This window comes from Sesamum indicum, linkage group LG13 (assembly GCF_026168435.1).
Source record: "Sesamum indicum cultivar Baizhima isolate 11 linkage group LG13, ASM2616843v1, whole genome shotgun sequence".
Taxonomy (NCBI): Eukaryota; Viridiplantae; Streptophyta; class Magnoliopsida; order Lamiales; family Pedaliaceae; genus Sesamum; species Sesamum indicum.
The window spans coordinates 3,943,465-3,970,947 of NC_142669.1; the positions used below are offsets into that span (position 1 = coordinate 3,943,465).

General features: G+C 36.3%; 1 protein-coding gene across 1 annotated transcript; it reads right to left on the reverse strand.

Moving 5' to 3' along the window:
- Positions 1-21: 21 nt before the first annotated feature.
- On the reverse strand, positions 22-11,419 carry LOC105179557 (ubiquitin C-terminal hydrolase 13-like). Its single transcript, XM_088877074.1, has 18 exons — positions 10,971-11,419; positions 10,019-10,116; positions 9,828-9,899; positions 9,642-9,707; positions 9,229-9,294; positions 8,929-9,015; positions 6,738-6,835; positions 6,547-6,618; positions 6,361-6,426; positions 5,948-6,013; positions 5,649-5,735; positions 3,456-3,553; positions 3,265-3,336; positions 3,079-3,144; positions 2,666-2,731; positions 2,367-2,453; positions 175-272; positions 22-55 (listed from the first exon to the last, which is right to left on the reverse strand). Exons 13-17 carry the CDS (start codon positions 3,271-3,273, stop codon positions 183-185), a joined length of 318 nt encoding a protein of 105 aa, XP_088733200.1. The 5' UTR covers positions 3,274-3,336; positions 3,456-3,553; positions 5,649-5,735; positions 5,948-6,013; positions 6,361-6,426; positions 6,547-6,618; positions 6,738-6,835; positions 8,929-9,015; positions 9,229-9,294; positions 9,642-9,707; positions 9,828-9,899; positions 10,019-10,116; positions 10,971-11,419; the 3' UTR covers positions 22-55; positions 175-182.
- Between the last annotated feature and the right edge of the window lie 16,064 nt (positions 11,420-27,483).

The following is a 27,483-nucleotide window of genomic DNA, read 5'->3' on the forward strand; positions in this document are numbered from 1 at the left end:
CAAGGACATCACCCACAGTGTTTTCCTATGGCAGCCTAATACTGTGAGTTTCCAGCTATATATGGAAATCAAATAAGATATTTAACGTTTGCTAAATATATAATATATTTGCAAGTCTTGCATATGTATGCACTTGTATAGGATCATAGAGTCCAATTATGAATGAATACTCACTTCAGAGTTTACCGCATAATGTGTACTTGGTCGTAATGCAGCAGCATCTCTAACAAGTTTTCTACTGCTTGATATCTTATAGGATGAAAGTGGATAACCTGTAGAATTACAAACCAAAAAAGTCAGGATATATTAGATGAAAGTTAGAAGCATTACATCATTACTTTAACAAGAAGGTAGTTACAGGGAAAAAGAATACTTTTAGACTTAGAACCATTATTTTGGGGTCATTGAAAGGAAATAGATGTTATAAATGGGGTACATTGAGTAACTAATGGTCTCCAGGTATGCACACGTACATGCACATTAAGATAATGGGAATCAAGACCAGGTGCAAGAGAAAGAGCAAAAATTTTAAATAGTCGTGGAAGATAATATGATGAGATCACTCGATAATATTATATTTCGATATGATTCATTGTTTCTCGGAGGTGACAATGTACAAATTTTATATTTTGTATATTTTTAAGAAAATAATAGCATCAAATACCAAAATACTTCAATAGGTAAAACCTTTTACAGTGAATCAAATAATACGGGTTAGGAAAGCAATTAATTATGGTTTGTTCAAGAAATTAATGTATGCAATAGTCAATATGAGGCACAACATCGACTATGTGATAAAAGGCACCATTTCAAGAAAGAAATGCAAGAGAGAAAATTAAAGAGAAGTCGAAGAGCAATAAAGCACATAAACATAGGCATCACACTAAGATAACAAGAAACAAGGGGCAAGAGAGGGAGAAATAGAAAGAGCGAGGAATTTCAAAGAATCATGGAAGATAATATGATGAGATATGTTGGGAATTTATCCATAAAGTTATGAACCCAAATAAAACAATAACTATAGAGATAATGGTGGATTTGAAAACCCTCATGCAATAATTTCATATCAATGAATAAAGAAAGAATAACAGAAAAATAGCAATACGGAAAAAAGTAAAGTAACCGGCTCAGGAGCCAGATCTGGCAACCGAATGCGCAAGCACCACCACCGGCCGGTAACCCTCATGGTTGCAAAAAACCCACAAAGCCACCAAGACACAAAGATCCACAAAGAGACCACTTAGGCTTCATTTAAAATCAATCAGAATTCCACTAAGAAATTTCTTTCACGCTTAGAAAATATTCTGACAAAGTATTTCACAAAAAGGGGTTTTAGTTTTGTGGTTGTTTTATCTCTTTAAAACCATTGAAGACCATTATATATATACACCGATAGAACAGAGATAGAAAGAGGTGAGATGATGAGATATTTTCAAGAGCATTGGAAACTTGAGAGGAAGAAAAACAAAGATAGAAAGGAGGGAGAGGAAGAGGCATCGGCTGAATAGTGGAAGAATAAGGTTAAGTAGTGATTTAGGGTTAAGTAGAAGAAGGGTTGGGTCAGGTAATGGGCCGGGCAGCAAGTGGGCTGCCATCCAAGTTGGGGGGGGGGGGCGTGCATGGGCCAAAAAATCCAACAACATCTGGATAATATAACATTATACTCCAGAATGAATCATGCTTTCTTTGAGAGACAATGCACATGTTTTATATTTTCTATCATTTTAAATGAATAATTGCATCAGATATCCAAATACATCAATAGGTAAAACTATTTTTATGAAACAAATAATATGGGCTAGGAAAGTAATATAACTACGCTATCTTTAAGTAGCTTATACAATAATCAATATGCAACACATCACTGAGCATGTGATAAAAGGGACTATCTCAAGGAGGAGAAACACGTAGAGAAAAATAAAATATAAGTTCGAGAGCAAGCAAGAACACAAATGTCTAATATGGCAGTGCAATAAATGGGTTGTTCATCTTAACAGATTTGCAGCATAGGGTGCTTGCAATAAGAGTCTCACCTATGTTAGCCGTCTTATTGCTATTTTTAAGTATAAAATTCAAGTAAAAATATAATGATTCATTTTCTATGCGCGAGATATTGGATAAGCATAAACTCGAGACAGCTAGAGATATGGTTTTCAGTCAAATGCAATGCTACTATATGAAGTCTAAAAAATTATAAATAACTATTGATATTACACTACAAAGGGAACCTATAGCAGAAAATTTTAGTGGGAAGTAACTATTTCAAAGAATAACAAGGACAACATCTAGTAGGGAGGTGAAATAGAGAGCTGAAACGAGTACAAATATATGAGGAAAACTATGAACTAACAAACTGAAAATACTACCGTCTGGTTTTGAGCATCCTCATGCATGAAGTGACACACATGAATCAAACATTTACTTGGGCCAAGAAATTTCTCTACCTCTGGAACCTACAATGAGAAATTATAAAAGTGGAGAAATTGTTGATATTGGAGTTGAACATATGGGGAAGCCAATTTTAAAGGAAAAAGTGTCGTAGTCTGTCAAAGACACAGTACTAACATGGAAAGAATTTAGAAAGATACTTTTGTTATGTGTATCACCTGAAAAATGAAAGCATTTATATACATAGACACGCATATGTATAGAGATAGAAACAGACCTCCTTTGGTCGTAAAGTCCAACGATTGTCATTTATTGCTGCGATCTTATCACTGTTAGGATATATCTGTAGGAACTTAGAGTTTTAGCAACTTAAAAAAATAAGCATAGAAGGCTAGACATAAAGAATTTCTAACACCCATTTTGAAATACAATATACAATTTACTAAGTGAAGACCAAATGGGAAAAATATAAAAACCTAGCAAGTACTGAGACTCAACTTCCAAGTCAGAGTGCATATCTGCAACACGTCCAATTTGTGTGTATCCAACCCATACAAGATTTTTAAGTGTAAAATAAATTGAATTTAACTATTTAAGTTGGATTACTAAGTAAAATTTTATAAGAATATTATTTTGATAATATTATGAAACTAATGAATGAAATAAAAAGAAGATGCAATAATTCAGGACCTTATAGATCTTGTGCGATAATACTTCCAGAAGCCTTAGCTCTGCATTTGGACGAGAAAGTTTCACCTGTTTAACATAAACATTGCAACAGTTAAAAATCATATAACGCTATGTTATGCGAAAAATCTTAGCAGTCTAGGAACACAAACACGCACACTCCCGGTAATAACTTGTCAGCTATATTACCTTCTCCATGAGATGCTCAAGGACATCACCCACAGTGCTTTCCTATGGCAGCCTAATACTGTGAGTTTCCAGCTATATATGGAAATCAAATAAGATATTTAACGTTTGCTAAATATATAATATATTTGCAAGTCTTGCATATGTATGCACTTGTATAGGATCATAGAGTCCAATTATGAATGAATACTCACTTCAGAGTTTACCGCATAATGTGTACTTGGTCGTAATGCAGCAGCATCTCTAACAAGTTTTCTACTGCTTGATATCTTATAGGATGAAAGTGGATAACCTGTAGAATTACAAACCAAAAAAGTCAGGATATATTAGATGAAAGTTAGAAGCATTACATCATTACTTTAACAAGAAGGTAGTTACAGGGAAAAAGAATACTTTTAGACTTAGAACCATTATTTTGGGGTCATTGAAAGGAAATAGATGTTATAAATGGGGTACATTGAGTAACTAATGGTCTCCAGGTATGCACACGTACATGCACATTAAGATAATGGGAATCAAGACCAGGTGCAAGAGAAAGAGCAAAAATTTTAAATAGTCGTGGAAGATAATATGATGAGATCACTCGATAATATTATATTTCGATATGATTCATTGTTTCTCGGAGGTGACAATGTACAAATTTTATATTTTGTATATTTTTAAGAAAATAATAGCATCAAATACCAAAATACTTCAATAGGTAAAACCTTTTTCTGTGAATCAAATAATACGGGTTAGGAAAGCAATTAATTATGGTTTGTTCAAGAAATTAATGTATACAATAGTCAATATGAGGCACAACATCGACTATGTGATAAAAGGCACCATTTCAAGAAAGAAATGCAAGAGAGAAAATTAAAGAGAAGTCGAAGAGCAATAAAGCACATAAACATAGGCATCACACTAAGATAACAAGAAACAAGGGGCAAGAGAGGGAGAAATAGAAAGAGCGAGGAATTTCAAAGAATCATGGAAGATAATATGATGAGATATGTTGGGAATTTATCCATAAAGTTATGAACCCAAATAAAACAATAACTATAGAGATAATGGTGGATTTGAAAACCCTCATGCAATAATTTCATATCAATGAATAAAGAAAGAATAACAGAAAAATAGCAATACGGAAAAAAGTAAAGTAACCGGCTCAGGAGCCAGATCTGGCAACCGAATGCGCAAGCACCACCACCGGCCGGTAACCCTCATGGTTGCAAAAAACCCACAAAGCCACCAAGACACAAAGATCCACAAAGAGACCACTTAGGCTTCATTTAAAATCAATCAGAATTCCACTAAGAAATTTCTTTCACGCTTAGAAAATATTCTGACAAAGTATTTCACAAAAAGGGGTTTTAGTTTTGTGGTTGTTTTATCTCTTTAAAACCATTGAAGACCATTATATATATACACCGATAGAACAGAGATAGAAAGAGGTGAGATGATGAGATATTTTCAAGAGCATTGGAAACTTGAGAGGAAGAAAAACAAAGATAGAAAGGAGGGAGAGGAAGAGGCATCGGCTGAATAGTGGAAGAATAAGGTTAAGTAGTGATTTAGGGTTAAGTAGAAGAAGGGTTGGGTCAGGTAATGGGCCGGGCAGCAAGTGGGCTGCCATCCAAGTTGGGGGGGGGGGGGCGTGCATGGGCCAAAAAATCCAACAACATCTGGATAATATAACATTATACTCCAGAATGAATCATGCTTTCTTTGAGAGACAATGCACATGTTTTATATTTTCTATCATTTTAAATGAATAATTGCATCAGATATCCAAATACATCAATAGGTAAAACTATTTTTATGAAACAAATAATATGGGCTAGGAAAGTAATATAACTACGCTATCTTTAAGTAGCTTATACAATAATCAATATGCAACACATCACTGAGCATGTGATAAAAGGGACTATCTCAAGGAGGAGAAACACGTAGAGAAAAATAAAATATAAGTTCGAAAGCAAGCAAGAACACAAATGTCTAATATGGCAGTGCAATAAATGGGTTGTTCATCTTAACAGATTTGCAGCATAGGGTGCTTGCAATAAGAGTCTCACCTATGTTAGCCGTCTTATTGCTATTTTTAAGTATAAAATTCAAGTAAAAATATAATGATTCATTTTCTATGCGCGAGATATTGGATAAGCATAAACTCGAGACAGCTAGAGATATGGTTTTCAGTCAAATGCAATGCTACTATATGAAGTCTAAAAAATTATAAATAACTATTGATATTACACTACAAAGGGAACCTATAGCAGAAAATTTTAGTGGGAAGTAACTATTTCAAAGAATAACAAGGACAACATCTAGTAGGGAGGTGAAATAGAGAGCTGAAACGAGTACAAATATATGAGGAAAACTATGAACTAACAAACTGAAAATACTACCGTCTGGTTTTGAGCATCCTCATGCATGAAGTGACACACATGAATCAAACATTTACTTGGGCCAAGAAATTTCTCTACCTCTGGAACCTACAATGAGAAATTATAAAAGTGGAGAAATTGTTGATATTGGAGTTGAACATATGGGGAAGCCAATTTTAAAGGAAAAAGTGTCGTAGTCTGTCAAAGACACAGTACTAACATGGAAAGAATTTAGAAAGATACTTTTGTTATGTGTATCACCTGAAAAATGAAAGCATTTATATACATAGACACGCATATGTATAGAGATAGAAACAGACCTCCTTTGGTCGTAAAGTCCAACGATTGTCATTTATTGCTGCGATCTTATCACTGTTAGGATATATCTGTAGGAACTTAGAGTTTTAGCAACTTAAAAAAATAAGCATAGAAGGCTAGACATAAAGAATTTCTAACACCCATTTTGAAATACAATATACAATTTACTAAGTGAAGACCAAATGGGAAAAATATAAAAACCTAGCAAGTACGTAGACTCAACTTCCAAGTCAGAGTGCATATCTGCAACACGTCCAATTTGTGTGTATCCAACCCATACAAGATTTTTCAGTGTAAAATAAATTGAATTTAACTATTTAAGTTGGATTACTAAGTAAAATTTTATAAGAATATTATTTTGATAATATTATGAAACTAATGAATGAAATAAAAAGAAGATGCAATAATTCAGGACCTTATAGATCTTGTGCGATAATACTTCCAGCAGCCTTAGCTCTGCATTTGGACGAGAAAGTTTCACCTGTTTAACATAAACATTGCAACAGTTAAAAATCATATAACGCTATGTTATGCGAAAAATCTTAGCATTCTAGGAACACAAACACGCACACTCCCGGTAATAACTTGTCAGCTATATTACCTTCTCCATGAGATGCTCAAGGACATCACCCACAGTGCTTTCCCTTGGCAGCCTAATACTGTGAGTTTCCAGCTATATATGGAAAACAAATAAGATATTTAACGTTTGCTAAATATATAATATATTTGCAAGTCTTGCATATGTATGCACTTGTATAGGAGCATAGAGTCCAATTATGAATGAATACTCACTTCAGAGTTTACCGCATAATGTGTACTTGGTCGTAATGCAGCAGCATCTCTAACAAGTTTTCTACTGCTTGATATCTTATAGGATGAAAGTGGATAACCTGTAGAATTACAAACCAAAAAAGTCAGGATATATTAGATGAAAGTTAGAAGCATTACATCATTACTTTAACAAGAAGGTAGTTACAGGGAAAAAGAATACTTGTAGACTTAGAACCATTATTTTGGGGTCATTGAAAGGAAATAGATGTTATAAATGGGGTACATTGAGTAACTAATGGTCTCCAGGTATGCACACGTACATGCACATTAAGATAATGGGAATCAAGACCCGGTGCAAGAGAAAGAGCAAAAATTTTAAATAGTCGTGGAAGATAATATGATGAGATCACTCGATAATATTATATTTCGATATGATTCATTGTTTCTCGGAGGTGACAATGTACAAATTTTATATTTTGTATATTTTTAAGAAAATAATAGCATCAAATACCAAAATACTTCAATAGGTAAAACCTTTTTCTGTGAATCAAATAATACGGGTTAGGAAAGCAATTAATTATGGTTTGTTCAAGAAATTAATGTATACAATAGTCAATATGAGGCACAACATCGACTATGTGATAAAAGGCACCATTTCAAGAAAGAAATGCAAGAGAGAAAATTAAAGAGAAGTCGAAGAGCAATAAAGCACACAAACATAGGCATCACACTAAGATAACAAGAAACAAGGGGCAAGAGAGGGAGAAATAGAAAGAGCGAGGAATTTCAAAGAATCATGGAAGATAATATGATGAGATATGTTGGGAATTTATCCATAAAGTGATGAACCCAAATAAAACAATAACTACAGAGATAATGGTGGATTTGAAAACCCTCATGCAATAATTTCAGATCAATGAATAAAGAAAGAATAACAGAAAAATAGCAATACGGAAAAAAGTAAAGTAACCGGCTCAGGAGCCAGATCTGGCAACCGAATGCGCAAGCACCACCACCGGCCGGCAACCCTCATGGTTGCAAAAAACCCACAAAGCCACCAAGACACAAAGATCCACAAAGAGACCACTTAGGCTTCATTTAAAATCAATCAGAATTCCACTAAGAAATTTCTTTCACCCTTAGAAAATATTCTGACAAAGTATTTCACAAAAAGGGGTTTCAGTTTTGTGGTTGTTTTATCTCTTTAAAACCATTGAAGACCATTATATATATACACCGATAGAACAGAGATAGAAAGAGGTGAGATGATGTGATATTTTCAAGAGCATTGGTAACTTGAGAGGAAGAAAAACAAAGATAGAAAGGAGGGAGAGGAAGAGGCATCGGCTGAATAGTGGAAGAATACGGTTAAGTAGTGATTTAGGGTTAAGTAGAAGAAGGGTTGGGTCAGGTAATGGGCCGGGCAGCAAGTGGGCTGCCATCCAAGTTGGGGGGGGGGGCGTGCATGGGCCAAAAAATCCAACAACATCTGGATAATATAACATTATACTCCAGAATGAATCATGCTTTCTTTGAGAGACAATGCACATGTTTTATATTTTCTATCATTTTAAATGAATAATTGCATCAGATATCCAAATACATCAATAGGTAAAACTATTTTTATGAAACAAATAATATGGGCTAGGAAAGTAATATAACTACGCTATCTTTAAGTAGCTTATACAATAATCAATATGCAACACATCACTGAGCATGTGATAAAAGGTACTATCTCAAGGAGGAGAAACACGTAGAGAAAAATAAAATATAAGTTCGAGAGCAAGCAAGAACACAAATGTCTAATATGGCAGTGCAATAAATGGGTTGTTCATCTTAACAGATTTGCAGCATAGGGTGCTTGCAATACGAGTCTCACCTATGTTAGCCGTCTTATTGCTATTTTTAAGTATAAAATTCAAGTAAAAATATAATGATTCATTTTCTATGCGCGAGATTTTGGATAAGCATAAACTCAAGACAGCTAGAGATATGGTTTTCAGTCAAATGCAAAGCTACTATATGAAGTCTAAAAAATTATAAATAACTATTGATATTACACTACAAAGGGAACCTATAGCAGAAAATTTTAGTCGGAAGTAACTATTTCAAAGAATAACAAGGACAACATCTAGTAGGGAGGTGAAATAGAGAGCTGAAACGAGTACAAATATATGAGGAAAACTATGAACTAACAAACTGAAAATACTACCGTCTGGTTTTGAGCATCCTCATGCATGAAGTGACACACATGAATCAAACATTTACTTGCGCCAAGAAATTTCTCTGCCTCTGGAACCTGCAATGAGAAATTATAAAAGTGGAGAAATTGTTGATATTGGAGTTGAACATATGGGGAAGCCAATTTTAAAGGAAAAAGTGTCGTAGTTTGTCAAAGACACAGTACTAACATGGAAAGAATTTAGAAAGATATTTTTTGTTATGTGTATCACCTGAAAAATGAAAGCATTTATATACATAGACACGCATATGTATAGAGATAGAAACAGACCTCCTTTGGTCGTAAAGTCCAACGATTGTCATTTATTGCTGCGATCTTATCACTGTTAGGATATATCTGTAGGAACTTAGAGTTTTAGCAACTTAAAAAAATAAGCATAGAAGGCTAGACATAAAGAATTTCTAACACCCATTTTGAAATACAATATACAATTTACTAAGTGAAGACCAAATGGGAAAAATATAAAAACCTAGCAAGTACTGAGACTCAACTTCCAAGTCAGAGTGCATATCTGCAACACGTCCAATTTGTGTGTATCCAACCCATACAAGATTTTTCAGTGTAAAATAAATTGAATTTAACTATTTAAGTTGGATTACTAAGTAAAATTTTATAAGAATATTATTTTGATAATATTATGAAACTAATGAATGAAATAAAAAGAAGATGCAATAATTCAGGACCTTATAGATCTTGTGCGATAATACTTCCAGCATCCTTAGCTCTGCATTTGGACGAGAAAGTTTCACCTGTTTAACATAAACATTGCAACAGTTAAAAATCATATAACGCTATGTTATGCGAAAAATCTTAGCATTCTAGGAACACAAACACGCACACTCCCGGTAATAACTTGTCAGCTATATTACCTTCTCCATGAGATGCTCAAGGACATCACCCACAGTGCTTTCCTATGGCAGCCTAATACTGTGAGTTTCCAGCTATATATGGAAATCAAATAAGATATTTAACGTTTGCTAAATATATAATATATTTGCAAGTCTTGCATATGTATGCACTTGTATAGGATCATAGAGTCCAATTATGAATGAATACTCACTTCAGAGTTTACCGCATAATGTGTACTTGGTCGTAATGCAGCAGCATCTCTAACAAGTTTTCTACTGCTTGATATCTTATAGGATGAAAGTGGATAACCTGTAGAATTACAAACCAAAAAAGTCAGGATATATTAGATGAAAGTTAGAAGCATTACATCATTACTTTAACAAGAAGGTAGTTACAGGGAAAAAGAATACTTGTAGACTTAGAACCATTATTTTGGGGTCATTGAAAGGAAATAGATGTTATAAATGGGGTACATTGAGTAACTAATGGTCTCCAGGTATGCACACGTACATGCACATTAAGATAATGGGAATCAAGACCAGGTGCAAGAGAAAGAGCAAAAATTTTAAATAGTCGTGGAAGATAATATGATGAGATCACTCGATAATATTATATTTCGATATGATTCATTGTTTCTCGGAGGTGACAATGTACAAATTTTATATTTTGTATATTTTTAAGAAAATATTAGCATCAAATACCAAAATACTTCAATAGGTAAAATCTTTTACTGTGAATCAAATAATACGGGTTAGGAAAGCAATTAATTATGGTTTGTTCAAGCAATTAATGTATACAATAGTCAATATGTGGCACAACATCGACTATGTGATAAAAGGCACCATTTCAAGGAGGAGAAATGCAAAGAAAGAAAATTAAAGAGAAGTCGAAGAGCAATAAAGCACATAAACATAGGCATCACACTAAGATAACAAGAAACAAGGGCCAACAGAGGGAGAAATAGAAAGAGCGAGGAATTTCAAAGAATCATGGAAGATAATATGATGAGATATGTTGGGAATTTATCCATAAAGTTATGAACCCAAATAAAACAATAACTATAGAGATAATGGTGGATTTGAAAACCCTCATGCAATAATTTCATATCAATGAATAAAGAAAGAATAACAGAAAAATAGCAATACGGAAAAAAGTAAAGTAACCGGCTCAGGAGCCAGATCTGGCAACCGAATGCGCAAGCACCACCACCGGCCGGTAACCCTCATGGTTGCAAAAAACCCACAAAGCCACCAAGACACAAAGATCCACAAAGAGACCACTTAGGCTTCATTTAAAATCAATCAGAATTCCACTAAGAAATTTCTTTCACGCTTAGAAAATATTCTGACAAAGTATTTCACAAAAAGGGGTTTTAGTTTTGTGGTTGTTTTATCTCTTTAAAACCATTGAAGACCATTATATATATACACCGATAGAACAGAGATAGAAAGAGGTGAGATGATGAGATATTTTCAAGAGCATTGGAAACTTGAGAGGAAGAAAAACAAAGATAGAAAGGAGGGAGAGGAAGAGGCATCGGCTGAATAGTGGAAGAATAAGGTTAAGTAGTGATTTAGGGTTAAGTAGAAGAAGGGTTGGGTCAGGTAATGGGCCGGGCAGCAAGTGGGCTGCTATCCAAGTTAGGGGGCGGGGGGCATGGGCCACAAAATCCAACAACATCTGGATAATATAACATTATACTCCAGAATGAATCATGCTTTCTTTGAGAGACAATGCACATGTTTTATATTTTCTATCATTTTAAATGAATAATTGCATCAGATATCCAAATACATCAATAGGTAAAACTTTTTTTATGAAACAAATAATATGGGCTAGGAAAGTAATATAACTACGCTATCTTTAGGTAGCTTATACAATAATCAATATGCAACACATCACTGAGCATGTGATAAAAGGGACTATCTCAAGGAGGAGAAACACGTAGAGAAAAATAAAATATAAGTTCGAGAGCAAGCAAGAATGCAAATGTCTAATATGGCAGTGCAATAAATGGGTTGTTCATCTTAACAGATTTGCAGCATAGGGTGCTTGCAATACGAGTCTCACCTATGTTAGCCGTCTTATTGCTATTTTTAAGTATAAAATTCAAGTAAAAACATAATGATTTATTTTCTAGGCGCGAGATATTGGATAAGCATAAACTCGAGACAGCTAGAGATATGGTTTTCAGTCAAATGCAAAGCTACTATATGAAGTCTAAAAAATTATAAATAACTATTGATATTACACTACAAAGGGAACCTATAGAAGAGAATTTTAGTGGGAAGTAACTATTTGAAAGAATAACAAGGACAACATCTAGTAGAGATATACTCTCAAGGTTAGAAGGAAGCACGCACGTGCATGCTCATCTGCACATTAGTCCAGATGGAGGAACGTATAAAGTGAGTTTTGACATAAATGTGCATCCACATCCACGTCGGGAGAGAGGAAGACATGAAGTGAGCTTGACGTAAATACTTATCCGCAGCTAGGTCTGGAGGGAGGAACCTGAGCTTGTAGTAAATGCTCATCCACATCTAGATTTGGAGGGAGGAAGACATGGAGTAAGTGTGACGTGCATGCTCATCAGCATCTAAGTTCAGGGGGAGGAAGGTGAGAAAATGGTGAGCTTGTCTTGCATGGTAATCCGCGTCTAGGTCTAAATGGTGTAAGGGTCACGTACATACTCATTCGTGTCATACTCCAGAGGGAGGAAACTGAAAAAGTAGTGAGCATGATGTGCATGCTCTCCCATGTTTAGGTTTGGAGGGAGGAAGGTTGAGAAAGAAGTTAGCTTGACTTGCGTGCTCATTCATGTCTCGGTACGGAGGGAGGAAAGTACGAGAGGTTTCATATTTCACTACATTTGAATAACCAAAAAATTGCAATAAAAGTTGAAATTTGTACATGGTTTTCAGTCTCATCAAATGAAACCTCCTTCAAAAGATATTTTGGTTCAAGGTCAGAGAATAACTAGGAAACACCCAACACATTTAAAATATTCCTACAAAACAAGTGTTGAAGTTGATCATCTCCATTTGCAGCAATAATCTAACCAGCAATAGCAGCAACTTGAGGATGTAGACGTAGACATTAGCATTTTAGATGTTGGATGAGACGTTTTATTTAAATCGCATTTGGGAAACACGCCTTCTTTATTTTGTTTGTTCTGTTACTTATGTGGCCTGCCTTGTCATTTATTCGAATTGTCATTGGGCCAGCTCATTGCTCATATGGTTAGTTTGTTACATTGGCAGTTAGCTTACGTGGACGATATATATATAAGTCAAGAGAGTCATCATTTTTATTGTAACAAAAAATTTACAGAGACAGTCTGCAGAAATGAAGAACTCCTCTTCCTCCAAAATTACTTTTGCCTTGTTTGTCTTCCTCGATATGCAATTAAACATGGTATCAGAGCCTTCTGTATGAAGGTCTATGGGATACACATCACTTACCCACACTTATTAGGTGAGCTATGGCAAATTTCAATAAAAGCGGCAGAACAGCTGGAATGCGAGGCACTATACATCCATCTGTCGAAAAATTAAAGTTTGGCGTTATCCTCTTCTCCGTTGGATAGTTCAAATTTTCTTACTTGGAATCGTGCCATTTATGTAGGTCTAGGAACGAAAATGAAGCTTGGATTCATTGACGGCACGTTCCCTAGGCTAGCGGTAGGATCAATAAATTTTGAGCAATGGCGTCTAGTAGACCTGATGGTTACCTCCTGACAGTGGAATTCTATCTCAAAGGAGATTGTTGAATCCTTTATGTATGTTACTTCTTCGCAAGAACTCTGGTTAGAAATACAAGGTCGATATGGCAGGAGCAATGGACCGATGATATATCAAATTCAACACAAGATTTCATCCATCGCACAACTTGATTTGTCCTTAACAGCCTACATAACCAAGCTGAAGAAATATTGGAAGGAGCAGCTGGTTTTAGCACCTAATCCAAGGTGCACTTGTGGTTGTTGTACTTGTGGACTGAACAAAGCGATCGAAATGAACATATGCAACTAATGCAATTTCTTACGGGGGTACACGAGACTTTTGACAACGAGAGAAGTCAAGTATTAATGCAGGATCCTTTGCCTACTGTGGAACGGGTGTTTTTCATGCTTTTCACAGTGGAAAAACAGATGCAAATAAACACAGAGGCTGCAACTCCTCACCATATGGCCTATCATTTCAAATCTAAGGACAAAAAGAGGGATGGAGGTGATAGATTCCAGAATAAAAGAAGACCTTATGTAGACAAATCGAACCTAACTTATACGCACTGTCACAGGACTGGACATGCGATGGATACTTGCTTTCAAATTTACGGTGTACCAGATTGGTACAAAACCTTGGGTGATAAGAGGAAAAAGGTGGTGAGTGGCAAGTCCTTCGCAGCTGCTGCAATTGCTGAGAAACCAACGTCTACAGATACCTCTGATACTAACCAATTGACTGAGATCATGGCAGATCTCATTAAATGTTTCTGGACCTTCAGGGATTGACTTGGACTATTGGATTATAGACACTGGAGCTACGAACCATATTTGTGCTAACCTTCAACTATTTCACTCATTCACAACTCCTGCACAACCTATACACATACACATACCAGATGGCACTTACAAAGCTGCTACGTACATTGGCATAGCTTGTTTTAAATGAGCTTCTCACTCTTACTCATGTCCTATGTCTTCCCTCTTTCTTTGTGAAGCTATTATCCGTCTGTCAGCTTTGTCATGATACTTCTTATATTTTTTAATTTACTGATTCTAAGTGTCTCTTGCAGGACCAAGCAAATAAAGCCATTCTGTTTAAGGCAAATAGATCCAGGAACTTATACACTGTAAGACAGATTTCATGCAGTATTCCTCCGACCTCAGTACTCAGTAACACCTCTTCCAATTCTGCTGATTTTCACTATAACACTCAAATTTGGCATCATAGATTGGGGCACATTCCCTTGCTCGTAATGAAGCATATTCAACAACCTAATTGTTCTACCATTATTCCTATTGATTCATGTGATATTTGCCATTAAGCCAAGCAATGTAGAACTTCTTTTAATCTGAGTAAATCACAATCCAAGGCTCCTTTTGATCTAGTTCACTTAGATATTTGGGGATCATACACTACTTATACAATCTCAAACTGCAGCTACGTTTTAACTATCCTAGAGGACAACTCCCGTTCTCTTTGAACTTACCTCTTGGAAAAGAAAATCCCAAGTCATTTCTGTCCTAAGGTCGTTCTTCTCTATGGTTAAAACTTAACACTCTAGGAATATTAAAGTGATCATAATAGATAATGATTTTGAATTATTGAACAAAGATTGTCTATTGTTTTGTCAAGAGATGGGCATTATACATCATACCACTTGTACCTACACTCCTCAAAAAAACGGTAGAACAGAACGGAAACACAAATAACTCCTAGATGTAGCTAGAGCTTTGTTACTTCAAGCCCCATTGCCCCTTAAATTCTGGGGCGATTTAATTCTTACTGCCACCTACTTGATAATTAGAACACCTTCCAAGATTCTTCAATGGAAAACCCCTTTTGAAAAACTAACTGGTAATCCTCACACATATCACCATCTTCGCATTTTCGGCAGCCTATGTTATGCCACAAATATTGAGCCCCATAGGAGTAAATTTCACCCGAGAGCCTTCAAGTGCATTCTCTTGGGATATCCCATTAACATAGATAACAATCGTGTCATTGTGTCGAGAGACGTTCAGTTCTATGAAAAGGAGTTTCCATACTCTGTTCTTGTTACACAGACCACACATTCATGTCCCCTTCCTATGTTATCTCCTTCCGCTGATGATTCTGTTTCTATTCCTGATACTGAGTCTGCCTCACTTCCTACTTTTGAGCCAACTTTGCCTACTCCAGCTTCTTCCGCTACTCCAGTGCCATTATCCAGACATTCTACTAGAATTTCTCAACGTCCTACTTGGTTGAGCGATTTTATTTGCTCTACTGAACACTCATCCTCGCTTCTTACACACACCTCTGCATACAATCATTTGTAGCTTCTTTGTCTATTTTGCAAGAGCCCAACTCTTTTTTTGAATCCGTTCAGCAGAAGGAGTGGAGAGAGGCCATGGATGCGGAGCTAAAGGCCTTAGAAGCCAACCATACCTGGAAATTCGTCCCTTTGCCACCAGGTAAATGCACCATCGGTTGTAAGTGGGTTTTCAAAACTAAGCTACATGAAGACGGATCATTGGAGAGGTACAAAGCACGCCTGGTAGCTAAGGGCCTCAACTAGATTGAGGGCATCGACTATACAAATAGTTTTTCACCAGTGGCGAAGTCTGTGACTGTGCGTATTTTTCTTGCCATTGCCATTGCTCATGCTTGGCCTATTCAGAAGTTAGACATTAACAAGGCATTTCTACACGGTTATCTTTAGGAAGACTTATTCATGTTTCCCCTTAAAGGATATGATGTTCCACCCAACTTGGTGTGCAAATTACAGCGATCTTTATACAGCCTAAAGCAGGCTTCGCGCCAGTCCAATGCAGTGTTCACTTTGAAGCTTGTTGCTTATGGATTCGCTCAATCTGTCCATGATCACTACTTATTTTTGAAGCCTTCATACTCGAGTCTTATGGCTTTACTAGTCTATGTAGACGATATTCTCATCACAGGTCCCTCTCTGGATGATATTGATCAGTTTAAGTGGTATCTTCGCAAATTTTTCAGTATTAAAGACATGGGACATGCGAGCTACTTTCTCGGACATGAAATCGCTCGTAGTGCTTCAGGTCTTTATGTGGCACAGCGAAATATGCGGTGGACACTATCAAGGACACTGGGTTGGCTCAAGCAAAATCTGAGTCTAGTCCATTTCCCTCTGGTTTGAAGCTGGCTGCTAGCTCTAGTCCCATTTTCTCGTAGTACATAAATAAACCTTGTGACTCGCAAGGGAAGGTATCGTTGCATGTGGTACGTTATCTCAAGCGATCTCTCTGCAAAGGACTGTATTTTCCAGCTAGTAATTCCTTGGCTCTTCATGCATTTTGTGATGCCAATTAGGCGTCTTGCCCGGACTCTAGGCGTTCTCTCAGACGATATTGTATCTTCCTCGGTGATGCGTTGGTGTCGTGGAAAACCAACAAGTAGTTCACCGCTTCTCGTTCCACTGCTGAGTCTCAATATAGGAGTTTGGCTTCCAGTGTTTGTGAACTTTGTTGATATCATACATTCTCCCTGATTTCAACATTCCTATCTCATTGCCTATTGATTTGTTTTGTGATAATAAGGTCGCGTTACATATTCTAGCTAACCTGGTCTATCACGAGCGTACGAAGCACATCGAATTAGACTGTCATCTCGTTCGAAATGCCTTCAAGGATGGTTTTATTTCTCCTTCCTTTGTTCCTGGTTCTATGCAATTGGCTGATGTATTTACGAAGGCTTTGCCCTTGATGATGTTCATTTCGCTTACCTCCAAGTTAGGCCTGGTGTCTCTCGATCCCCGTCCCACTTGTGGTTGGGGGCTGTTGAAGTTGATCATCTCCATTTGCAGCAGCAATCTGAGCAGCAACAGCAGCTAAACCAAGAATAACAGTAGCTTGAGGAAGTAGACGCAGACATTGGCATTTTGGATGTTGGATGAGACATTTTAATTAAATCGCATTTGGGAAACATGTCTTCTTTATTTTATTCATTCAGTTACTTATGTGGCCTGCCTTGTCATTTATTCGAATTGTCATTGGGCCAACTCATTGCCATATGGTTAGTTTGTTACATTGGTAGTTAGCTTACGTGGACGGTATATATATAAGTCAGGGGAGTCATCGTTTTTATTATAATAGAAAATTTACAGAGACAGTCTGCAGAAATGACGAACTCCTCTTCCTCTAAAATTGTTTTTGCCATGTTTGTCTTCCTCGATATGCAATTGAACAACAAGCAACCAGGGGGAACAGAAGAAGAGGATTGCACATCTTCTGACTGATGTGTTTACATTAAATAAAAGCTCAAATATGAAGAACTGCTAGTTGAGAAAGAGGCAATTTTGAAAAACATTAATGAGCTATCGAAATGATTTATATGCTGAAAAGTTCCAAGTTAGACCAATATGGATTATGTTTGATACTTTAGGAAAAATATATTCCAACAATCTACTAACACGATCAACATAAGAATGAAATATGACATGTGAAACATATATCTTGTAACTACAATATAGTGATTCTACCTAAGGTGCAAATGCATATAGATAGATATTACTAATTAATATGAACACAATATTTATGAAAATGTACTTGAAGGCTATGCTGGTATTCAAGGAAAGATGGAATATCCGGGCAACGAAATAGCTTCCTTGTTTGAGCAGGCAGTAACTTTTAATACCAAACAATGTCCCCATTCTCTAGTTGCAATAAAAGAAACCGGAAAGTTATCAAAATACAATCTTTTTCCTGACAAATACTTGTGCATGTGATTTCATATACCTGGTTATATGTAAATGTAAGTCCCATGTCAATGAACACACACATGACTGTGGGCAGAAACTTTATCTCCTGAGAAGCAAAAAACACAAGATATCTTCACCATTTAAAATATATTTGGGCATTTTATGAAAGATATCTTCAACATTTAAACGGTATATGTGCATTTTATGAAAGATATCTTCACCATTTAAAATGGATATGTGCATTGTACTCCATATGCATAGCAATTTTAAAGTCCTTGTCAAGAAATTACATGTAACATGAGTTATGTTCATCTCCATGACATTTGACAGATGGCAATAATAGCTCCATTTAATGAAAACAGTTGCATGTGGGTTTCATTTTAAGCTTCAGCTAACAACAATCTATTAGGTTTGTTACCAGGATGTAGAAATAAGCAAATACTATCGCTTCCATTTATATATTGGAACAAACCTCGAAGAATTCTATCTCTTTGTTAGGAGCATAGCCTGCAAGTTGATTTAACTTCTCTAGAATATCTGATAGCTTGTCATAGCTCTTGACAAAAAGTCTTCCAGCATATCTGGTATAAAATGAGAATAGATTAAAGGCCAATACAATTCTTTTATCTTTACTTTTCAGGGAATTACTCGTGTCTATCTTTTCTATAGATATTTTCTCCATATAGAACCTCATGGGAAACAAGGGAACAAGAAAAATACCTTAACTCCCCTTTCTCAGGCTCATAAAGCTTAAAGAACAGTAAAATGTCATCACTTTCTTTATCATTGAGTGGGCCAGCGCGCAAATTCTTGATCATAGTACAAAAATTTAATAAGACGAATGATGTAAAGAAAGGCCTTCAAAGCTCATTTACTGAATACATTTGGAATTATCATGAATTACCTGTGCACGCTCTATTTGTCATCATTGGGATTGTTACTTGATAACCTTTTTAAATGGCTGACCTACAATCATATAACAATCTGAAATGTTTCATGCAATCATATGGCTTTGATTCACAAAGTTAAGTGTCTTCAATTTAGTACCAATATAAGTAACTCCGAAGTGGAAACGATGTCGGTCAAGATCAAAAGCAGAGCCAATCAACAAACTCTAATCACGCCTTCCACATATGTTTCTATCTGCAAGTTTTCTCTTTTTTTTTAATACTTATATATTTTAGTTTTATAGACATTTTATATAAATGGGATGATTATACAATCCTTCATTAAAATTAAATGTAATTATACATAAACTGTTTGTAGTTTGAAAAATTATATTTAGTAACAATATCTTTTTTTTTCATTCAATAATTTAATCCCTCTATTAGTCAAAATTTATAGAATATTCTTATATATTAGTAAAAGATATTGGAAAGGAAAACTATATTTATCCGCGAATGACTTACTCCTTATTGGAGGTCAAACAATTTTTTTCTAGCAAAACAACCTTTATAAGGGTGAAGATATACCTCCTCACATGCATTAGCGTGCGTGAAGACGTATAAGAGCAGTTTAAATTGAAAAAAATTATTTGACCTACAATACATCAGTAATAAGTCAATCAAAGGTAAATTTGGATTTTCATTCAATTTTGTTTTGCTAATATCAGCACATTTGATGAATTTTGACTAACGGAAAGAACTATTTGTTAGATGAAAATAAAATCAGAAGTACTAGATGTAATTTTTCAAATCACATAAAGTCTAAGTATAATTATACCGAACTTAAAGAAAAGGCGGTCTAATTATCCCTAAATAAATACATATTTAATGCTATAATGTAAAATATATTAGAATTGCGTTCAATGAATGTCTTATTTTTTTAATTCTATTAAATAATCTGATAATTTAACTTATATGTTTGCAAAAGTTATGATTAATAAATGATTTAGTATTTTTTATGTTGTTCCATATATTATGATATAATACTACTTATTTTACATAATTAACAAAATAATAATTTAAATTGCTATAGCAGTATCATAATTATTTCATAATCAGTTTGGATTTATTTTTAGAAAATTATGTTTTCAATTACATATATATTTATATTATTAAACAATTTTGTTATATAATTAATTCAGAACAAAAAACATTTGTAAGATAATCTTCTTTATAGTAATGAAAAATTCCAAGAAATACTGAATATTTTTTATATGTTTTATACTTTATTAATGGGTTGTTCATCTTAACAGATTTGCAGCATACGGTGCTTGCAATACGAGTCTCACCTATGTTAGCCGTCTTATTGCTATTTTTAAGTATAAAATTCAAGTAAAAACATAATGATTCATTTTCTAGGCGCGAGATATTGGATAAGCATAAACTCGAGACAGTTAGAGATATGGTTTTCAGTCAAATGCAAAGCTACTATATGAAGTCTTAAAAATTATAAATAACTATTGATATTACACTACAAAGGGAACCTATAGAAGAGAATTTTAGTGGGAAGTAACTATTTGAAAGAATAACAAGGAGAACATCTAGTAGAGATATACTCTCAAGGTTAGAAGGAAGCACGCACGTGCATGCTCATCTGCACATTAGTCCAGATGGATGAACGTATAAAGTGAGTTTTGACATAAATGCGCATCCACATCCACGTCGGGAGAGAGGAAGACATGAAGTGAGCTTGACGTAAATACTTATCCGCAGCTAGGTCTGGAGGGAGGAACCTGAGCTTGTCGTAAATGCTCATCCACATCTAGATTTGGAGGGAGGAAGACATGGAGTAAGTGTGACGTGCATGCTCATCAGCATCTAAGTTCAGGGGGAGGAAGGTGAGAAAATAGTGAGCTTGTCTTGCATGGTAATCCGCGTCTAGGTCTAAATGGTGTAAGGGTCACGTACATGCTCATTCGTGTCATACTCCAGAGGGGGGAAACTGAAAAAGTAGTGAGCATGATGTGCATGCTCTCCCATGCTTAGGTTTGGAGGGAGGAAGGTTGAGAAAGAAGTCAGCTTGACTTGCAGGCTCATTCATGTCTCGGTACGGAGGGAGGAAAGTACGAGAGGTTTCATATATCTCTACATTTGAATAACAAAAAAATTGCAATAAAAGTTGAAATTTGTACATGGTTTTCAGTCTCATCAAATGAAACCTCCTTCAAAAGATATTTTGGTTCAAGGTCAGAGAATAACTAGGAAACACCCAACAGATTTAAAATATTCCTACAAAACAAGTGTTGAAGTTGATCATCTCCATTTGCAGCAATAATCTAAGCAGCAATAGCAGCAACTTGTGGATGTAGACGTAGACATTGGCATTTTAGATGTTGGACGAGACGTTTTATTTAAATCGCATTTGGGAAACACGCCTTCTTTATTTTGTTTGTTCTGTTACTTATGTGGCCTGCCTTGTCATTTATTCGAATTGTCATTGGGCCAGCTCATTGCTCATATGGTTAGTTTGTTACATTGGCAGTTAGCTTACGTGGACGATATATATATAAGTCAAGAGAGTCATCATTTTTATTGTAACAAAAAATTTACAGAGACAGTCTGCAGAAATGAAGAACTCCTCTTCCTCCAAAATTACTTTTGCCTTGTTTGTCTTCCTCGATATGCAATTAAACATGGTATCAGAGCCTTCTGTATGAAGGTCTATGGGATACGCATCACTTACCCACACTTATTAGGTGAGCTATGGCAAATTTCAATAAAAGTGGCAGAACAGCTGGAATGCGAGGCACTATACATCCATCTGTCGGAATATTGATGTTTGGCGTTATCCTCAACTCCGTTGGATAGTTCAAATTTTCTGACTTGGAATCGTGCCATTTATGTATGTCTAGGAACGAAAATGAAGCTTGGATTCATTGACGGCACGTTCCCTAGGCTGGCAGTAGGATCAACAAATTTTGAGCAATGGCGTCTAGTAGACCTGATGGTTACCTCCTGGCAGTGGAATTCTATCTCAAAGGAGATTGTTGAATCCTTTATGTATGTTACTTCTTCGCAAGAACTCTGGTTAGAAATACAAGGTCGATATGGCAGGAGCAATGGACCGATGATATATCAAATTCAACACAAGATTTCATCCATCGCACAACTTGATTTGTCCTTAACAGCCTACATAACCAAGCTGAAGAAATATTGGAAGGAGCAGCTGGTTTAAGCACCTAATCCAAGGTGCACTTGTGGTTGTTGTACTTGTGGACTGAACAAAGTGATCGAAATGAACATATGCAACTAATGCAATTTCTTACGGGGTTACACGAGACTTTTGACAACGAGAGAAGTCAAGTATTAATGGAGGATCCTTTGCCTACTATGGAACGGGTCTTTTTCATGCTTTTCACAGTGGAAAAACAGAGGCAAATAAAGACAGAGGCTGCAACTCCTCACCACATGGCTTATCATTTCAAATCTAAGGACAAAAGGAGGGATGGAGGTGATAGATTCCAGAATAAAAGAAGACCTTATGTAGACAAATCGAACCTAACTTATACGCACTGTCACAGGACTGGACATGCGATGGATACTTGCTTTCAAATTTACGGTGTACCAGATTGGTACAAAACCTTGGGTGATAAGAGGAAAAAGGTGGTGAGTGCCAAGTCCTTCGCAGCTGCTGCAATTGCTGAGAAACCAACGTCTACAGATACCTCTGATACTAACCAATTGACTGAGATCATGGCAGATCTCATTAAATGTTTCTGGACCTTCAGGGATTGACTTGGACTATTGGATTATAGACACTGGAGCTACGAACCATATTTGTGCTAACCTTCAACTATTTCACTCATTCACAACTCCTGCACAACCTATACACATACACATACCAGATGGCACTTACAAAGCTGCTACGTACATTGGCATAGCTTGTTTTAAATGAGCTTCTCACTCTTACTCATGTCCTATGTCTTCCCTCTTTCTTTGTGAAGCTATTATCCGTCTGTCAGCTTTGTCATGATACTTCTTATATTTTTGAATTTACTGATTCTAAGTGTCTCATGCAGGACCAAGCAAATAAAGCCACTCTGTTTAAGGCAAATAGATCCAGGAACTTATACACTGTAAGACAGATTTCATGCAATATTCCTCCGACCTCAGTACTCAGTAACACCTCTTCCAATTCTGCTGATTTTCACTATAACACTCAAATTTGGCATCATAGATTGGGGCACATTCCCTTGCTCGTAATGAAGCATATTCAACAACCTAATTGTTCTACCATTATTCCTATTGATCCATGTGATATTTGCCATTTAGCCAAGCAATGTAGAACTTCTTTTAATCTGAGTAAATCACAATCCAAGGCTCCTTTTGATCTAGTTCACTTAGATATTTGGGGATCATACACTACTTATACAATCTCAAACTGCAGCTACGTTTTAACTATCCTAGATGACAACTCCCGTTCTCTTTGGACTTACCTCTTGGAAAAGAAAATCCCAAGTCATTTCTGTCCTAAGGTCGTTCTTCTCTATGGTTAAAACTCAACACTCTAGGAATATTAAAGTGATCATAATAGATAATGATTTTGAATTATTGAACAAAGATTGTCTATTGTTTTGTCAAGAGATGGGCATTATACATCATACCACTTGTACCTACACTCCTCAAAAAAATGGTAGAACAGAACGGAAACACAAATAACTCCTGGATGTAGCTAGAGCTTTGTTACTTCAAGCCCCATTGCCCCTTAAATTCTGAGGCGATCTAATTCTTACTGCCACCTACTTGATAATTAGAACACCTTCCAAGATTCTTCAATGGAAAACTCCTTTTGAAAAACTAACTGGTAATCCTCCCACATATCACCATCTTCGCATTTTCGGTAGCCTATGTTATGCCACAAATATTGAGCCCCATAGGAGTAAATTTCACTCGAGAGCCTTCAAGTGCATTCTCTTGGGATATCCCAATAACATAGATAACAATCGTGTCATTGTGTCGAGAGACGTTCAGTTCTATGAAAAGGAGTTTCCATACTCTGTTCTTGTTACACAGACCACACATTCATGTCCCCTTCCTATGTTATCTCCTTCCGCTGATGATTCTGTTTCTATTCCTGATACTGAGTCTGCCTCACTTCCTACTTTTGAGCCAACTTTGCCTACTCCAGCTTCTTCCGCTACTCCAGTGCCATTATCCAGACTTTCTACTAGAATTTCTCAATGTCCTACTTGGTTGAGCGATTTTATTTGCTCTACCGAACACTCATCATCGCTTCTTACACACACCTCTGCATACAATCATTTGTAGCTTCTTTGTCTATTTTGCAGGAGCCCAACTCTTTTTTTGAAGCCGTTCAGCACAAGGAGTGGAGAGAGGCCATGGATACGGAGCTAAATGCCTTAGAAGCCAACCATACCTGGAAAGTCGCCCCTTTGCCACCAGGTAAATGCACCATCGGTTGTAAGTGGGTTTTCAAAACTAAGCTACGTGAAGACGGATCATTGGAGAGGTACAAAGCACGCCTGGTAGCTAAGGGCCTCAACTAGATTGAGGGCATCGACTATATAAATAGTTTTTCGCCAGTGGCGAAGTCTGTGACTGTGCGTACTTTTCTTGCCATTGCCATTGCTCATGCTTGGCCTATTCAGAAGTTAGACATTAACAATGCATTTCTACACGGTTATCTTTAGGAAGACTTATTCATGTTGCCCCTTAAAGGATATGATGTTCCACCCAACTTGGTGTGCAAATTACAGCGATCTTTATACAGCCTAAAGCAGGCTTCGCGCCAGTCGAATGCAGTGTTCACTTTGAAGCTTGTTGCTTATGGATTCGCTCAATCTGTCCATGATCACTACTTGTTTGTGAAGCTTTCATGCTCGAGTCTTATGGCTTTACTCGTCTATGTAGACGATATTCTCATCACAGGTCCCTCTCTGGATGATATTGATCAGGTTAAGTGGTATCTTCGCAAATTGTTCAGTATTAAAGACATGGGACATGCGAGCTACTTTCTCGGACATGAAATCGCTCGTAGTGCTTCAGGTCTTTATGTGGCACAGCGAAATATGCGATGGACACTATCAAGGACACTGGGTTGGCTCAAGCAAAATCTGAGTCTAGTCCATTTCCCTCTGGTTTGAAGCAGGCTGCTAGTTCTAGCCCCATTTTCTCGTAGTACATAAATCAACCTTGTGACTCGCAAGGGAAGGTATCGTTGCATGTGGTACGTTATCTCAAGCGATCTCCCTCCAAAGGACTGTATTTTCCAGCTAGTAATTCCTTGGCTCTTCATGCATTATATGATGCCAATTCGGCGTCTTGCCCGGACTCTAGGCGTTCTCTCAGACGATATTGTATCTTCCTCGGTGGTGCGTTGGTGTCGTGGAAAACCAAGAAGTAGTTCACCGCTTCTCGTTCCACTGCTGAGTCTCAATATAGGAGTTTGGCTTCCAATGTTTGTGAACTTTGTTGGATATCATACATTCTCTCTGATTTCAACATTCCTATCTCATTGCCTATTGATTTGTTTTGTGATAATAAGGTCGCGTTACATATTCTATCTAACCCTGTCTTTCACGAGCGTACGAAGCACATCGAATTAGACTGTCATCTCGTTCGAAATGCCTTCAAGGATGGTTTTCTTTCTCCTTCCTTTGTTCCTGGTTCTATGCAATTGGCTGATGTATTTACGAAGGCTTTGCCCTTGAAGATGTTCATTTCGCTTACCTCCAAGTTAGGCCTGGTGTCTCTCGATCCCCGTCCCACTTGTGGGGGGGGGGGGCGGGCTGTTGAAGTTGATCATCTCCATTTGCAGCAGCAATCTGAGCAGCAACAACAGCTAAACCAAGAACAACAGTAGCTTGAGGAAGTAGACGCCGACATTGGCATTTTGGATGCTGGATGAGACATTTTAATTAAATCGCATTTGGGAAACATGTCTTCTTTATTTTATTCGTTCTGTTACTTATGTGGCCTGCCTTGTCATTTATTCGAATTGTCATTGGGCCAACTCATTGCCATATGGTTAGTTTGTTACATTGGCAGTTAGCTTACGTGGACGGTATATATATAAGTCAGGGGAGTTATGTAACATGAGTCCTTGTAAAGAAATTACATGTAACATGAGTTATGTTCATCTCCATGACATTTGACAGATGCAATAATAGCTCCATTTAATGAAAACAGTTGCATATGGGTTTCATTTTAAGCTGCAGCTAACAACAATCTATTAGGTTTGTTACCAGGATGTAGAAATAAGCAAATACTATCGCTTCCATTTATATATTGGAACAAACCTCGAAGAATTCTATCTCGTTGTTAGGAGCATAGCCTGCAAGTTGATTTAACTTCTCTAGAATATCTGATAGCTTGTCATAGCTCTTGACAAAAAGTCTTCCAGCATATCTGGTATAAAATGAGAATAGATTAAAGGCCAATACCATTCTTTTATCTTTACTTTTCAGGGAATTACTCGTGTCTATCTTTTCTATAGATATTTTCTCCATATAGAACCTCATGGGAAACAAGGGAACAAGAAAAATACCTTAACTCCCCTTTCTCAGGCTCATAAAGCTTAAAGAACAGTAAAATGTCATCAGTTTCTTTATCACGGAGTGGGCCGGCGCGCAAATTCTTGATCATAGTACAAAAATTTAATAAGACAAATGATGTAAAGAAAGGCCTTCAAAGCTCATTTACTGAATACATTTGGAATTATCATGAATTACCTGTGCACGCTCTATTTGTCATCATTGGGATTGTTACTTGATAACCTTTTTAAATGGCTGACCTACAATCATATAACAATCTGAAATGTTTCATACAATCATATGGCTTTGATTCAAAAAGTTAAGTGTCTTCAATTTAGTACCCATATAAGTAACTCCGAAGTGGAAACGGTGTCGATCAAGATCAAAAGCAGAGCCAATCAACAAACTCTAATCACGCCTTCCACATATGTTTATATCTGCAAGTTTTCTCTTTTTTTTTAATACTTATACATTTTAGTTTTATAGACATTTTATATAAATGGGATGATTATACAATCCTTCATTAAAATTAGATGTAATTATACATAAACTGTTTGTAGTTTGAAAAATTATATTTAGTAACAATATCCTTTTTTTTCATTCAATAATTTAATCCCTCTATTAGTCAAAATTTATAGAATATTCTTATATATTAGTAAAAGATATTGGAATGAAAAACTATATTTATCCGCGATTGACTTACTCCTTATTGGAGGTCAAACAAATTTTTTCTAGCAAAACAACCTTTATAAGGGTGAAGATATACCTCCTCACATGCATTAGCGTGCATGAAG

What these genes read in the sequence shown, in the direction of transcription:
- LOC105179557 (XM_088877074.1), bottom strand. An exon ending in TATCGCACAAGATCTATAAG is followed by an intron (nt 2,732 to 3,078) that starts GTCCTGAATTAT and finishes AAGTTCCTACAG; the next exon opens with ATATATCCTAACAGTGATAA. An exon ending in GGACTTTACGACCAAAGGAG is followed by an intron (nt 2,454 to 2,665) that starts GTCTGTTTCTAT and finishes TTCTCATTGTAG; the next exon opens with GTTCCAGAGGTAGAGAAATT.